This window comes from Acinonyx jubatus, chromosome A3 (assembly GCF_027475565.1).
Source record: "Acinonyx jubatus isolate Ajub_Pintada_27869175 chromosome A3, VMU_Ajub_asm_v1.0, whole genome shotgun sequence".
Lineage (NCBI taxonomy): Eukaryota > Metazoa > Chordata > Mammalia > Carnivora > Felidae > Acinonyx > Acinonyx jubatus.
In genome coordinates this window covers 23,475,239-23,489,566 of record NC_069388.1, presented here as the reverse complement: position 1 = coordinate 23,489,566, position 14,328 = coordinate 23,475,239, and the positions used below count along the sequence as shown (strand labels likewise).

The following is a 14,328-nucleotide window of genomic DNA, read 5'->3' as shown; positions in this document are numbered from 1 at the left end:
TTTTAATGTTTATTTAAAATTTGTTTTAAGTTTATTTATTTTGCGAGAGAGAGAGAGAGAGAGAGAGAGAGAGAGAGAGAGAGGCAGAGATAGAATCCCAGAACCTGACGCGGGTCTTGAACCTATGAATAGTGAGACATGACCTGAACTGAGATCAAGAGTAGGACCAACTGAGCCACCCAGGCGCCCCTAAAAAATGTTTGTTTGTTTGTTTGTTTATTTATTTATTTATTTATTTTGAGAGAGAGAGAGAGAGAAGGAGAGAGAGCATGCTCACAAATGAAGGAGGGACACACACACACACACACACACACACACACACACACAGAGTATCCCAAGCAAGCTCCGTGCTGTCAGTGCAGAGCCAGACATGGACCTGAGCTGAAATCAAGGGTTGGATGCTTAACTGACTGAGCCACCCAGGTGCCCCAAAGACTTTCCTTTTTAAACCAGGAAAACTACAAGAATACTTTTTAAAAACCATTTCTATTCACACTGTACTAGAGGTTTCAGCCAGTAGGTTTTCTTAAGAAAAATAAACTATAAAAATTAGAAAGGAAGAAATAAAAGTCACTATCAACTGAAATGAATATGGATATATAAAATTCAGAAGAATTTAAATTTAATTATTGGAATAAATAAAAGAGTTTTTAAGGTTTCTAGATATAAAATCAGTGCAACAAAATTATATTTCTATACCAGCAAAAAGCTGTGAGAACACGACATTTTTTTTAAATGCCATTTCTTTTTTTTTTTTTTTTTTAATGTTTATTTCTGAGACAGAGAGACAGAGCATGAGGTGGGGAGGGGCAGAGAGAGAGGGAGACAGAATCCGAAGCAGGCTCCAGGCTCTGAGCTGTCAGCACAGAGCCCGATGCGGGGCTCGAACTCAGGGACTGTGAGATCGTGACCTGAGCCGAAGTTGGACGCTCAACCGACTGAGCCACCCAGGCGCCCCTTAAATGCCATTTCAATAACAGTTTAAAATATGAGAGGCCCAGGGGAAAAACTCTATCAAAGGGTGAGTGGGATGTTAGAGATAAACTTATAAAACTCTGAGGGGGGCATCAAAGGAGATATAAATAAATGAAGAGATACACTCTATCATGCATTGGATGATTCAGTATTGGGAAGATGTCTATTCTCCCCCAAATCATTAACACATTGAATGTGATACCAACCTGATAAAGTGATTCTAAAATTTATGTATAGAAGTTCAAAGATAGCCAAGGCATTCTTGAGGAACAAAGCGGGAAGACTTGATTTGCAAGATATGAAAAGGTATTATTCTAAAACCATACTAATTAAGATAACAAGGCATTGGGACAGGGAGTAAAAAATGGCTATTGAAACAGAATAAACACATTTACTGTAAGTCAGAGATAACACTGCAGATCAGTGAGGAAGGGCAGAGTTCTAATAAGTGGTGCTGGGAAAATTGGACATCCACATAAAAGAAACTAAGTTTGACTTGTACTTCACACCATACACCTAAAGGTAAAAGACAAAACTATAAAGCTTTTGAAGATAAACTGGAGAACGTTTTTATGATCCCAGGGCAGGGATGGATTTCTTAAACAAGGCACAAGAAGCATGAACTAATGGAAAAGATTTATAAAGTTAAGTATCTTAAAATTAGGAACTTCTGTTTATCTAAAAACATGATAAAGAAAGAGCAAAGATAATATTTGTGTGCTCTGTGTTCAGGAAACCAGGAAGAGCAGACTTGGCGGAGACTGGAATACATGGAAAGATAAGGCTGGAAAGATAGGCAGGAGCTGAGCCAGGACTACCAGGCTCCTACCACTTGCTGGGCAGGCAAGGGCTGGAATCAGCCTGACTTTATGGGGCTTCTCTTTATCTTCCCTACGTTGGGGTGTGTTGGTGTCTAAATGGGAAAACTGTGAGTAAGATTCATATCTGTTCCTTGCCTCCCCTTCAGGATTATACTTAATGTCAACCCTCCATTTTTCCTGCTGCAGGGTCACTTCTGTTTGCTGGCCCCCTGAAGCCAAGCCTCTTTCTTATCTCTCCCACCTACTGGATACACGCTGTGTTCTGGCACTTTATACGAGTTATCTCATTTATCCTCATAGGACAGTCTAATCGTTAAGAAAGCATGTTCTGGGCCAGTCTGTTCACTGTGCTCTGCCTCTGTGTCCTCTTCTATAAAATAAGAATAATAGCTGTTTCTTTATACTTTTCATAGGGCACCAGTGAGAATAAAACGCATGTGCTCTGCTAACTTAATACAGTGCCCAGCACATGTGACTACTCCACATCCTAAGCAGGAGGTGATCTCTGAAGGGACCACACTCGTATCTGAGTTGGTTTGGTTGGCTAAACTGTGCCTGCCTTCAGTAGCTAACAGGGGAGGGAGAGGCCCGGGCTTCTGAAGTCCAGCTGGGCACACCGCCAGTCCTGGCTCAGCCCAGCCTCTCCTCACCCACTGGGGCTGCGCCAGCACTGGCCCCCACTCAGTTTCCTGTCTCCCTTATCTTCCCCTGGCATGTGCTCTCTGGAGTGGGAAATGCTACCACCAGCTTCCTTCACATCCCTCTGCTCAATAGGACCTTCATTCTTGAAAAATTTCTTTAATGTTGATTTATTTTTGAGAGAGAGAGAGAGACAGAGTGCAAGAAGGGGAGGGGCAGAGAGAGAGGGAGACACAGAATCTGAAGCAGCTCAGAGCCTGACTTGGGGCTCAAACTCACAGACTACAAGATCATGACCTGAGCTGAAGTCAGACTATGCCACCCAGGTGCCCCAGGACCGTCATTCTTTAGGTCTCTGCTGGCCCGATACCCACTCTGTGATTTTCTGCCCCTTGCCCACCTAGGCCAGATGCAGTGTAAGCTCTGGTTCCAGCCACCACATGCCTTGTCTTCCCCATCCCAACCCTGAGTTTAGAAGGGGAAAAGGGGATGCCCCTCAAGCTGCCCCCACTCACCAGCTTCCCTATTCCCAATACTCTCTTCATGCTCCCTATACCCAAACCCATACCCCTCATTTTTTAGTTCAAATCCCTGCTCAGCACTTCCATGGTGTGTGATCTTGGGCACATTACTTAGCCTTTCTGGGCTTGAGTTATCTCATCTGCAACATGGACACTGTCTTCCCCAGAGAAAATGGTAAAGGCCTAGCACACAGCATGAATTTGGGGCATGTCTTGTATTATATGTAACATAAATACTCAAGAGTGTTAGAACTATGTGTTCAAAAATGTATTGATGGAGAGTGATCCCCCAAAGCTTTTGAGATACTATGTGGTGATTAAATTCACAAACTTTGGCGTCAGGGAGGCATGGGTTCAACTTACAGTTTTTGCTGTGGGCCCTTAGGTAAGCCACTTATCTTCTCAGAGCCTCAGTTTATTAGTAAAATGGTGATGTTAATGAAACCCCCCTAGAAGGGCTGGCATATGGATAAAGTGAGATTATTTATGTAAAGAGCTTAACACTGCCCCTGGCTCACTATAAATGTTAGCTATAATAATAATTGTTGTCTCTGCTATTGATTTTCAGCCCACTGGTGTGTGAGGAGGATGCTTGGGAAGCAGCTGTTGCTGTGTCAGCTCTCTCTCTCTGACAGATCTTAGCTTGGTGAGAAAGACCTCTCTGTGATTAGCCCTGTGGAAGATGGTTTGGACCACTTTAACCCCTGTGAGGCAGGCCCTATCTGCGGAGATCAAAGACTGACAGCTCTCAATTCCAAATTGGTTCAATCATATACTTTACTACCCTCCAGCCCAAGGCACCCTGCAAGCCCTCAAGGGAGTAAAAAAAGGCAAAGCAAAAATATGCACAAACGTACTAGGAATCAGATAAAGCAAAGTAAAACCAAAATGAAGTGCCATTTTACACCCAACCATCTGACCGTGCCAAGGGTTGGCAAGGATATGGAGCGAGGGAACTCTCAGGCGCTGTTGGGAATGCAAATTGGCCCAAACATTTTGTAAAAACAGTTTGGCAATTTTTAGTAAAATTGAAGATGCCTATACCTATGACTCAGCCATTCCATTCCCATGTTTGCACCTACGAAAACTCTCCCAAGCCTGCACAAGAAAACATGTACAAGAAAGTCATACCAGCACTTTGTAACAGCAGAAAACTGGAAAAGAAAAAAAAAAGCTTGAACAGGAGAATGGATAAATAAATTGTGGTATATTCATAAGATGGCCTATTACAAAGCAGGGGAAATTAATGGACCTACACATAACAAGGTGAATGAATCTTATCAGTGTGTTAGGGGAAAAAAGTAAGTTGCAGAGGAATAGATGCACTTCCATACTCTTTATAGAAAGCTTGGAGCACCTGGGTGGCTCAGCAGGTTGAGTTTCCAACTCTTGATTTCAGCTCAGGTCATGATCTCACAGTTGAGCCTTGAGTGGGATTCCATGCTGGGCGTAGAGCCTGCTTAAGATTCTCTCTCTTCCTCTCCCTCTGCCCCTCCCCGCCTCTCAAAAAAATACTACTTATACAAAGCTCAAAATATGCAAACCGCCAATACATATCCCTTAGGGATAAGTGCATATGTAGTTATATCTTCAGAAATGAGGAAATGAAAAATAGCAAATTCTGATTAGTGGTTACTTTGGTGATGGGGCAGGGGGAGAAAGACACAATCAGGGAGGGGAAAGGCACAAACAGGGTCTTCAATTATATTGGTAGTATTTTATTTCTTACATTGGGTAGTGAGGACAAGTATGTTTGTAATGAAATTCTTCAGGCATGAAAAAATTCTTCAAATGTGAAATACTTCATAATAAGTTTTTATAAAGCCAAGACAGTACAACTGGCAGTGATTTAAGACCTTCCACTCTTCCTAAGTCCCAGTCCAGGAAAACAAGGCTCCCATTCTCCTTCTGACTAGACCATCTTGACGAGCTGGAAAACTGCTGGGTTATTTCTAAGCTAATCTACAACAATTGAGAGGTGAGCATATATTCAGTTCAGAGGACGCGAGCCTGGTAGATGTCTGGGGTTTGCCCCGATTCCACTAGGACATCAACTTTCCCTCCAAGGAATAGTATATAAAATAAAGAAGCTAACACTGCCACTTTAGCCCTTTATCTGATCCCATTTCCCAGAGGTAATCTCTATTGACAGCCGCCTTCTGGCATTCTTCCTGTGTATATACAAATATACATATACACACATAATTTTTTTAAATATGAAAATGGAATTATATGTATTACTTGGATAGAAGTAAAAATTTTAACTAAAGTTCAATGGAATTATACTGTATGTATTGTTCCACATTTCCCTTTCTCACTTATTAATATCTCATGTCAGTACATCCACTCATATGATCTGCCACCCTCTTCTACCATAATCTATTACTTAAACTTTAAAAAAAATTTTTTTTTGTTTTATTTTAGAGAGAGAGAGAGCATGAGCAGGGGAGAGGAGCAGAGGGAGAGAGAGAAATAGAGAGAGAGAATCTCAAGCAGGCTCCATGCTCAACGCAGAGCCCAATGTGGGGCTGGATTCCACGACCCTGAGACCATGACCTGAGCAGAAATCAAGAGTCAGACACTCAACCGAGCCACCCAGGTGCCCTTTAAACTTTTATTTTTAATTCAACAGAAGATATATGATCACATTTTAGGTGCAAAATTTCCAAACATTACAGATTGATAAAACCCATCACAAAATAGACTGAAAAGGCCTTTCACAAGATTGCCACCCATAACACACACACACAAACACACACACACCACATACACATGCATACACACAATGTATACACACACCGCACATATACACATGCATACACACATACACATTCATACACACACACACACACGTGCATACACACACACATACACACACACACAAACACACCCCTACACAAAAACACACATATGCTTTTAACCTTAGGCTCCTCCCTGATAATTAAACAATGGAGATAAGTCACTGCTATATTTGATATACATCCTTCTGGATTCATTTGTTCCCATAAAAAAAATAGGCTGCTTAGATGTCATCTGTGTGGCTGACACAGAAATGGTTCTAAACTGTCCCTAATATTCTGCAACTTACTCTTGGAGATTTGTGCATATCGTAACTATCTTATTCAGTTATCTGTTAGCTAACATTTATTATTTATTATATTATTTATTATGTGCACCATTCCAGGCACAGTAGCAAACAAGATGGACAGCCTCTTGGGGGACATTCAGACAATAAACATGTAAATGAATAAGTAATATAATTTCAGGTAGTGCTAAGTGATATGAAAACAGGGGATTAGGCAGGGGAGGGTTTTTTTTTAACTACTACATAGTATTCCACAGTTTGGATTACCATAGTTTGGGGGAGTGACTTCCAAATTTTTCTACTTGCTTCTTACAGTAAGAAATACATTTTATTTATTTTTTTATTAAAAAAATTGTTAATGTTTTTTAAATTTATTTTTGAGAGAGAGAGAGAGAGAGTATGAGCAGGGGAGGGGCAGAGAGAGCTGGAGACACAGAATCTGAAGCAGGCTCCAGGCTCTGAGCTGTCAGCACAGAGCCCAAGTCGGGGCTCGAACTCACAGACTGCGAGATCATGACGTGAGCTAAAATCGGACACTTACCTGGCTGAGCCACACAGGTGCCCCAAGAAATACATTTTAAACTGCTATTCAAAACCCATCACAGAAACATACTACACAAAACTGAAAGATACACATATACAACTAAACAAATATTTCATAAAATAATGTCTACCCTGACCCAGGAGGATGCACTGAAAATTTTTATTTTGTTCTATTTCATAAAAATAACAAAAACAACAAGAAAAAAAAAACTCTGCTAATCATGACTGCTAAATTGTTTTCATTATCCACTAGTAAATTGTGACCTCAGTTTGAAAAATATTGCTTTAAATGACCAATCCTTTAATGAGATTAGATTGTTCATAAATCTCTCTGGTTAGGAACAGCTGCAGTGAGCTGTTTTATACTCATTTTGTAACCATGTGTTTCTGAGAGCAAGATTCCTGATTATGTAATTACTATTTACTTAAAATTCTGATAAAATGTAGCCAGCGCATTGGAAAATCAAATTCTAACCCCCAATCTGTTACCGTGATATACAAACTTCTGTTGGGCAAGTCCCTGTACCTCTGTGGGCCTCAATTTCCCCACCAGTAACCTGTTGATCTCTACACCCCAGAGTCTGCTCTAAATTGAAAGCAGAGCCCCACCCCCTGACTCAGCGAGGGCAGAACTTCTCTCTGATCCCAACTCCCCCTTTTTCCGCTCCCTGTTTGGAAGAGGCCCAGGGAAAAGGGAAAAGGCAGGTCTGGGCCAGAGGGCCCAATGCAGGGCGGGGCAGGGGAAGGGCAAGAGGGAGGCCAGCCCCCTAGTAGGAAATGAGACAGGGTAGGAATAACACTTAATAAGCCTGACGCTCTCATCCTCCTCCTATCCCCTGGCCACCTTCCAGCCTCCTCTGTGCAGTCTCCTCTCCTTCCAGACAGTCCTTACTTCTTTTCCCCCTAGGCTGCAGCCAGCTTGAGCCCTCTGCCTGCCAGAGCCAGGAAGGAGCCCAGGTGGGGTAAGAACCTCAGCCCCAGGATGTTGACAACATTGCTGCCACTGCTGTGTCTACTGCTCCTGCCCGGCTGGGCCTTTTGTAGCCATGAAGCCTCAGATGGTGAGTCAGGGGCACATCTGCCCCGGGATGGTTCTGGAGACTCTCAGCCTGTCTGGGTACATGGGAGAAACCAGAGGAGACCTTATCCCACAGCGTCTGTGCCTGCAGCGAGCCAGATCTCTCTGTAGGGTAGGCAGGGTGCTGGGGACTGATTTGTGTCCCAAAGCCAAGGTGAGGAAGTACAGTCTGTCCCCAGGGAAGGGGGAGATGGAGGAGGCAGGGGGTGGAGAGTGGGGGATGGGAGGGGGGAGGGGGTGTGAAACAGAACTGGAAAAATGGAAAGGGATGGGTAGAAAGGGTAAGGGAATTAGCCCCCGGGAGAGGGGGTGAACCTGGAGGGGGTGAGCTGAGGGTGATCGTGGTTCGGGGTAAGACCAAGGAAGACAGGAAGACGTGAGAGATGGAAGGAATGGGAAGCCACTGGAGAGACCGGGACTGAGATAAGTGAGGCAGAAGAGAAGACTGGAGAAGGTGTAAGATGGATGGAAGCTTGGGGGAAAGTCGGGGGAAGAAGAAGCTGTGGTCATTGGGAAAACTCAGGGGGTCAGGCTGCCTGAAGTGGCTGTTTAAGCAGAGAAAGGTGTTATTGCCCTGCATGGTGACCACACAGGTGCCTCTCCTCCCCTTTCCCACAGTCTCTGTAGCCTTGGTCTCTCTCTGAGGGAGCAAATCACCAGTATTCAAGGAGCGCTCACTATGGTTAATACGTGCACTGACACATCTGACTCCCGTAATATCTCTACAAGGCAGGCAATATGATTATCTCTCTTTTACAGGGGAGGAGACTGGGCACAGGGCAGTTAGGAACCTTATCTAGGGCTATCCACATAGATATACCTATTCACACCTACAGACACAGAGCACAACTTTTCAAATGCAAAGGTGGACAAGACACATCCACGCACAGAAATTTATAACCCCAGACTCATTCCCCCCTCACACATTCTCTGGGCATCAACCCTGTGCCAGGGCCTTAATAGGTGTAGGAGACAGAGATAACCAGACATGATTCTATAGCCTAAGGGAGCCCAGTAGAGTCTGTGTGTTTGGAGACAGTTACGTGGAATCTGCGATCATTGAAACAGACCTGCTGTGTCCGGGAGGGTAAAGAGGAGAGGCATCAGGAAAACTCCAAGAGAGCAACAGAGCTGAGTCTTGAAGCATGAATAGAAGTTTGCCTAGAGGCAGAGACACCCCAACATGCTATTCATGTCAGCCAAAACTGACATGGAGCCAAACTCCAAGTAGTTTACTATATATAAGTACTAGAAGAGGTTAAATAAGGCAGTTGGGGCCTGGTCTCTGGCAGCCTTGAATGCCAAGCTAAAGACTTTGAACTTCATTCTGTGGACAGATATCCTGTGGGGAGGCAGTGTGGCTGGATGGTTAAAAGTGCTGGAATCACACCGCCTGCACTCAAATCTTAGTTCTGCTACACCATTTTAGGCTGTGTCTCTTACGGACTGAGATTAATCACAGTAGCTACTGCATTTAGCTAATGGGAGGAAGGCGCAAATAAGATAATAATATGTGTAAGGTACAGTGCTTGGGTCATAGTAACAATAATAGCCATTATTATTGTTATTATTATTATTATTAATGATTTTGATAGGGGAGTGTGTCACTGGGGGATTTTAAGCAGGAGAGAATAATCTTATTTTTGGGTCAGAGAGAGGTCAGATTAGAAGGAATGAAACTGAAAAATGAGGGGACGGGGAAGAGGAAGGACATTACCACCCGAGTCCAGATGAGAACCGATGAGGCCTAAAGTAGGGCAGTGGCAGGGAACAGGAGATGGAATAGGATTTTACTGGAAGCCAGGATTTGTTGACCAACTGGAAGTGGGGGTAGTTACCGGGTGAGAGGCAGAAAGATGGGAGTGGCTCTTCCACTGACTGGATTACCCTGAGGCAAGTGGCTTCTGCTCTTTCCAGCCTCAGTTTCCTTATCTGTAAAACGAAGTTAATAATCCCTTTCCTGCCCTCCTGACAGGGTTATGGGAGGAAGAGTGGGAGAACACTTTGTAGTTTATGAACGGCCGAGAAGGTGGGCGGCCGGCCTTTAGGTAGGGGGTTATTACCTCCAGCTACACGCCAAGCCCCGCCACGCCGGCCAAGGCCTGACGCGCTGACACTGCCCAGCAGGCCTTCGGAACCTCCACATGCTCCAGATCTCCTACTTTCGCGACCCCTATCAAGTGTGGCACCAGGGCAACGCGTCGCTGGGGGGGCTAATGACGCACGTGCTGGAAGGCCTAGGCAGCAACGTCACGATCCGCCAGTTGCAGCCCTTGCAGGAGCCTGAGAGCTGGATGCACACAGAAGACAGCCTGAAGACCTATCTGCACCAGTTCAACAGCTTGGTACTGCTGGTACACCATGAGCGGCGCTTGACCTGTGCGTGGTGCGCGCGCCCCTACGCGCTGCGGCGGCGGTGGCGCGTCCAGGCGGGAGGCGCGGCCTGTGGGCGGGATTTGATGGGGTGGGCCTGTGGGGGAACGGGGCGGAGCCTCATGGAGGGACGGCGTTCTTGGAGGGGTGTTGTGGGTGGCTTGGTCTTGTGTGAGCCGGCTGATCTGAGCAGCCCAGTGGTACCAGGGCACCTGCCTTTGCTGATTGCTGGTTGGGAGCTTGAGCCTGAAGAGGACTGGGTGTCCTAGTTGCGGGCCCTCCGTCAGGCCCTCTTTTTGCTGGCATCACCTCGGGGCTGACCCTGTTGGGATGCCCTGTCCTTGATCCACCCGAAACCCCGAAAGTTCATGTTCCCCCGGTGGACATTCTCCCACAGCTGGCATCCTCTCCATACAGCCCTCTCACCCTCCCTCATCCACAGTTCCTCTGATCATTCGCTGCTTCCTGGGCTGTGAGCTGCCTCCTGAGGGTTCTACAGCACGTGTCTTCTTCGAAGTGTCTGTGAATGGGAGCTCCTTTGTGCATTTCCAGCCAGAGACAGCTTTATGGGTGGCAGGGCCCCAGGCACCCTCCAGGGTGGTCACCTACACCCTGCAGCAGCTCAACGCCTACAATCGTACTCGGTACGAACTGCGAGAATTCCTGCAGGACACCTGTGTGCAGTATGTGCAAGAACACATCACTGTGAACAACTCGAAAGGTATGATGGGATCGGGGATGGGCCTGTGTGCTGTTGGGTGGGTTCCAGGCAAATGGGTAGACCTGAAGGATGCATACCTTGAGCAACGGAAGTCTCAGGGCTGGGGGGTTGGGACAGAGTATACACAGCTTAGGTCACTTGGTGAAGTAGCCCCCTTCCTTTGGGGTAGAAATCCCTTAGTGTTTGATTTAAACCATGGACTTCTTGGAGGTATGTTCTTCAGGCTAATTCTGTGCATGTTCTGCAGGGAGCCAAACAGGCCGCTCCTACACCTCGCTGGTCCTGGGTGTCCTGGTGGGCAGTTTCATCATTGCTGGTGTGGCTGTAGGCATCTTCCTGTACACAGGTGGACGGCGGTGTTGATTGCTCTCCAGACCCCTCTGAAAAAGGGCTGGACTGATGGGGGCTGATGAGGGAAGATCTCAGCTCACTGCAAAACCACACAGATTCCCCATCTGGGACATTATATCCCAGAAGGTTTGGAGTGGCAGCTCCTTTCTTCTCCCTGATCTGCCCACCAAGAGTTTGGCAGAGGGAAAGGGAAGGAGGAAGCTAAGTAGACAGAGTTCTTGGTTTGCTAAGCACCCAAGAACTTGCATGCTTTCCTGAATTGGTCTGAGAAGTGAATGCTTATCTGTCTTTGTGGAAAACAGATGATGGAGTTGGGTGGGGGTAGAGGGTGTCTATGGCATGTCCTCCAAAGACAGAATCACCCAAGGCATTCAAAACACCTAACAAATACAAGAAGTCCATCAACCAGAATAAACACCACTCGATGCTCCCAGGCACATCAGATTTGGGAAAGGATGCTGATATAGTAGAGGTAGAAAGAAATAATCAGAGAAATGGTGGGAGTATAAACTAAAATATGGGAGCAAAGAGCCATTAGTTAATTAATAATATTATTAATAAATTCCTTACTTATGTAGATGGCATTATTTTTTCCTCTACAAAACTTCTGGAAAAGTAGACTATATCTTTTGTTTTTATTTTATTTTGAGAGAGAGAGACAGAGTGTGAGCAGGGCAGGGGACAGAGAGAGAGGGAGACACAGAATCTGAAGCAGGCTCCAGGCTCTGAGCTGTTAGCACAGATCCCGATGTGGGGCTTGAACCCACGGACTGTGAGATCATGACCCGAACTGAAGTCGGACGCTTAACCAACTGAGCCACCCAGGGATCCCGTAGACTATACCTTTTGCTTCTACTCCCTCCTTTCCCACTCCTAAATCACTGCAGTCTGACTTCCCTATAAACTGCTCTAAGATCACCAATGACCTCTAATTGTGAAATCTCCATTCCACATGATATCTGCAACATTTTCCTTTGTGGACTAGAATTCTCTTTTTACCCTAACCCCTGAGATTCCATACTTCTAATTTTTAGAAACTGTTCTGGCCACTCAGTCAGTCCCTTTGCCTTTGTCATCTTACTCAACTCACCTTGAAATCATGGCTTTTTTAGACTTCCATGTTTTGGTTTTTTGGTCCCATTTAAACTGTACCCTTTGTGGATGTATTCATATGTCATCTATCTGTGGTCTTTTCCATGGGGAAACAATATAATCTTGTCTTTGGAAGCAGGTGTTTTGCCATCAAACAGATTTGAGTTTTACTTCTTTAAGCCAGGCATTTAGCTCCTTGAAGTCTCAGTTTCTTCATAAAGAAAGGTATAATAAAATGTACAAAAAGGGTATAATAAAAATAACACCTACCTCATAGAGGCATTATGAGTATTACATAAATATATATATGTACACCCAATAAATATAGCACTTACTGCTGACCTCCAGACCCCACATTTGCATTGATTTTTGAAAATCATCTCCACCTTAATATTTTGCAGACATTTCTGAGTCAACATGTTCTAAGTCAAATTCCTTATCTTTCTCCCCAAACCTGTTCTCTCTCCTTTGTTGTTTGCTATCAGTTAAACAGAATTACTATCAAACCACATCAGTGTAGAAACCTAAGTGCTGACCTTTATTTACTCCTTCTTCATCCCCCACCTACAAAATATAGTATCTGTAGAATCAAATCCTTCGTTTCCACTCTCTTGCTTTTTTTGTAAGATATGGTAATTCAGCTCTTTCTCTGCGGTAGGTACGAGGTGTGCCGCCCAGTTCTACTGGGTGTTTAGCTACAGGGCGCTTAGGCAGCAGATAGCCATGAGCTGCTTCAGTTCCTTCAGTGTCTGCCTTACCTGTAGAGAACAGTCCTGCATGAGGTCATGTTCCTCTTGGGGCTGTCCTCATCTGGTGACTGAGCAAAGCAGGGGTATAAAGGCTCAGCCAGTCCCACCTACTGCAGGGCAATTCTGATAAACAGTATTCACTCCAGAGCTCCTTGCCAGGTTGGCTGGGTATCTGTCAGATCTACACTGAAGTTTGACTTCTCCTTCTATTCAATCCCCCTTCCTTTCCCTAGTTAATATCTTCCACCTCAAACTATCTCAGCATCTGCTTCCAGAAAATCCAAACTGTGACTGACAATCTTCCTTTCTTTTCTTCTTCTTTCTTTTTTTTTCTCTCTCCAGATTGAGAAATTTTCTCAATCTTATATCTGGACCATAGCAGTAGCCTCCTCCTAACTATTCTCCTGGTTTCTAATTTCTCTGAGTTCTAATTCATCTACATGGAAATAAAAAATAATAATAATTTAAAAAAGCAAACATAGATCTGATCATGTCATCATTGTTCCACTTTGTAAATTCCCAATACTTACTGAGCTAACTTCAGAATCCTTAAAATGGCATTCAAGGCCTTGTATAATCTGGTCTTATCCTAATTTTCAAATTGTATATCCCACCACTTCTCTTCATCCAACTGTGCTTTAGATTATCAATTTTAAAAACATATATATATTTTAAATGTTTTTATTTATTTTTGAGGGGGGGGTGGGCGGCAGAGAGAGAGACAGAGAGACAGAGACAGAGGATCGAAAGTGGGCTATGTACTAAAAGCAGAGAGCCCCATGTGGGGCTCGAACTCAAGAACCATGAGATCAAGACCCAAGCTGAAGTTGGATGCTCAACCAACTGAGCCACCCAGGCACCCCTAAAAGCATATATTTTTAAAAATGTTTATTTGTGTATTTTGAGAGAGAGAGAGAGAGAGAGAGAACAAGCAGGGGAGGGGCAGAAAGAAAGGTTGAGAGAGAATCCCAAGCAAGCTCCACATTGTCAGTATAGAGTGCAACATGTGGCTGGATCTCACAACCATAAGATCATGACCTGAGAGGAAACCAAGAGTCAGATGCTTAACCGACTGAGCGACCCAGGCTCCCCTTAAATGACAGAAGTAATACAACAATACTAGCAACACAGAGATTTACAAAGAAAGTTTGACAAAGAGAAAAATGAAAGACCTCTGTTTTCTCCTTCTCCCTAACCCTTACCTAAATGGTATGCCAAGATTCTTAGTTTCAAGCAACAGAAACCAACTCTACCAACTTAAGGAGGAAGTAAATATATTGGAAGGTCGTCAAGTAATCCTCAGTTTGATAGGAAGGCCAGCTAATTAAGCTCAGAAAATAGAACCAGGAATCTCAACCAAAGTCACAACAGAGGAATGGT

The 14,328-nt window shown here is 44.6% G+C and overlaps 2 protein-coding genes across 2 annotated transcripts in view; one reads left to right on the top strand and one right to left on the bottom strand.

Annotated features, from left to right (window-relative positions):
• EDEM2 (ER degradation enhancing alpha-mannosidase like protein 2) overlaps positions 1 to 14,328 on the bottom strand; it is a 120,336-nt gene that overhangs the window by 40,827 nt on the left and 65,181 nt on the right. The window lies entirely within an intron of this gene.
• Positions 7,354 to 12,548, top strand: PROCR (protein C receptor). Its single transcript, XM_015071149.3, has 4 exons — positions 7,354 to 7,645; positions 9,790 to 10,041; positions 10,478 to 10,756; positions 11,004 to 12,548. Exons 1-4 carry the CDS (start codon positions 7,567 to 7,569, stop codon positions 11,117 to 11,119), a joined length of 726 nt encoding a protein of 241 aa, XP_014926635.3. The 5' UTR covers positions 7,354 to 7,566; the 3' UTR covers positions 11,120 to 12,548.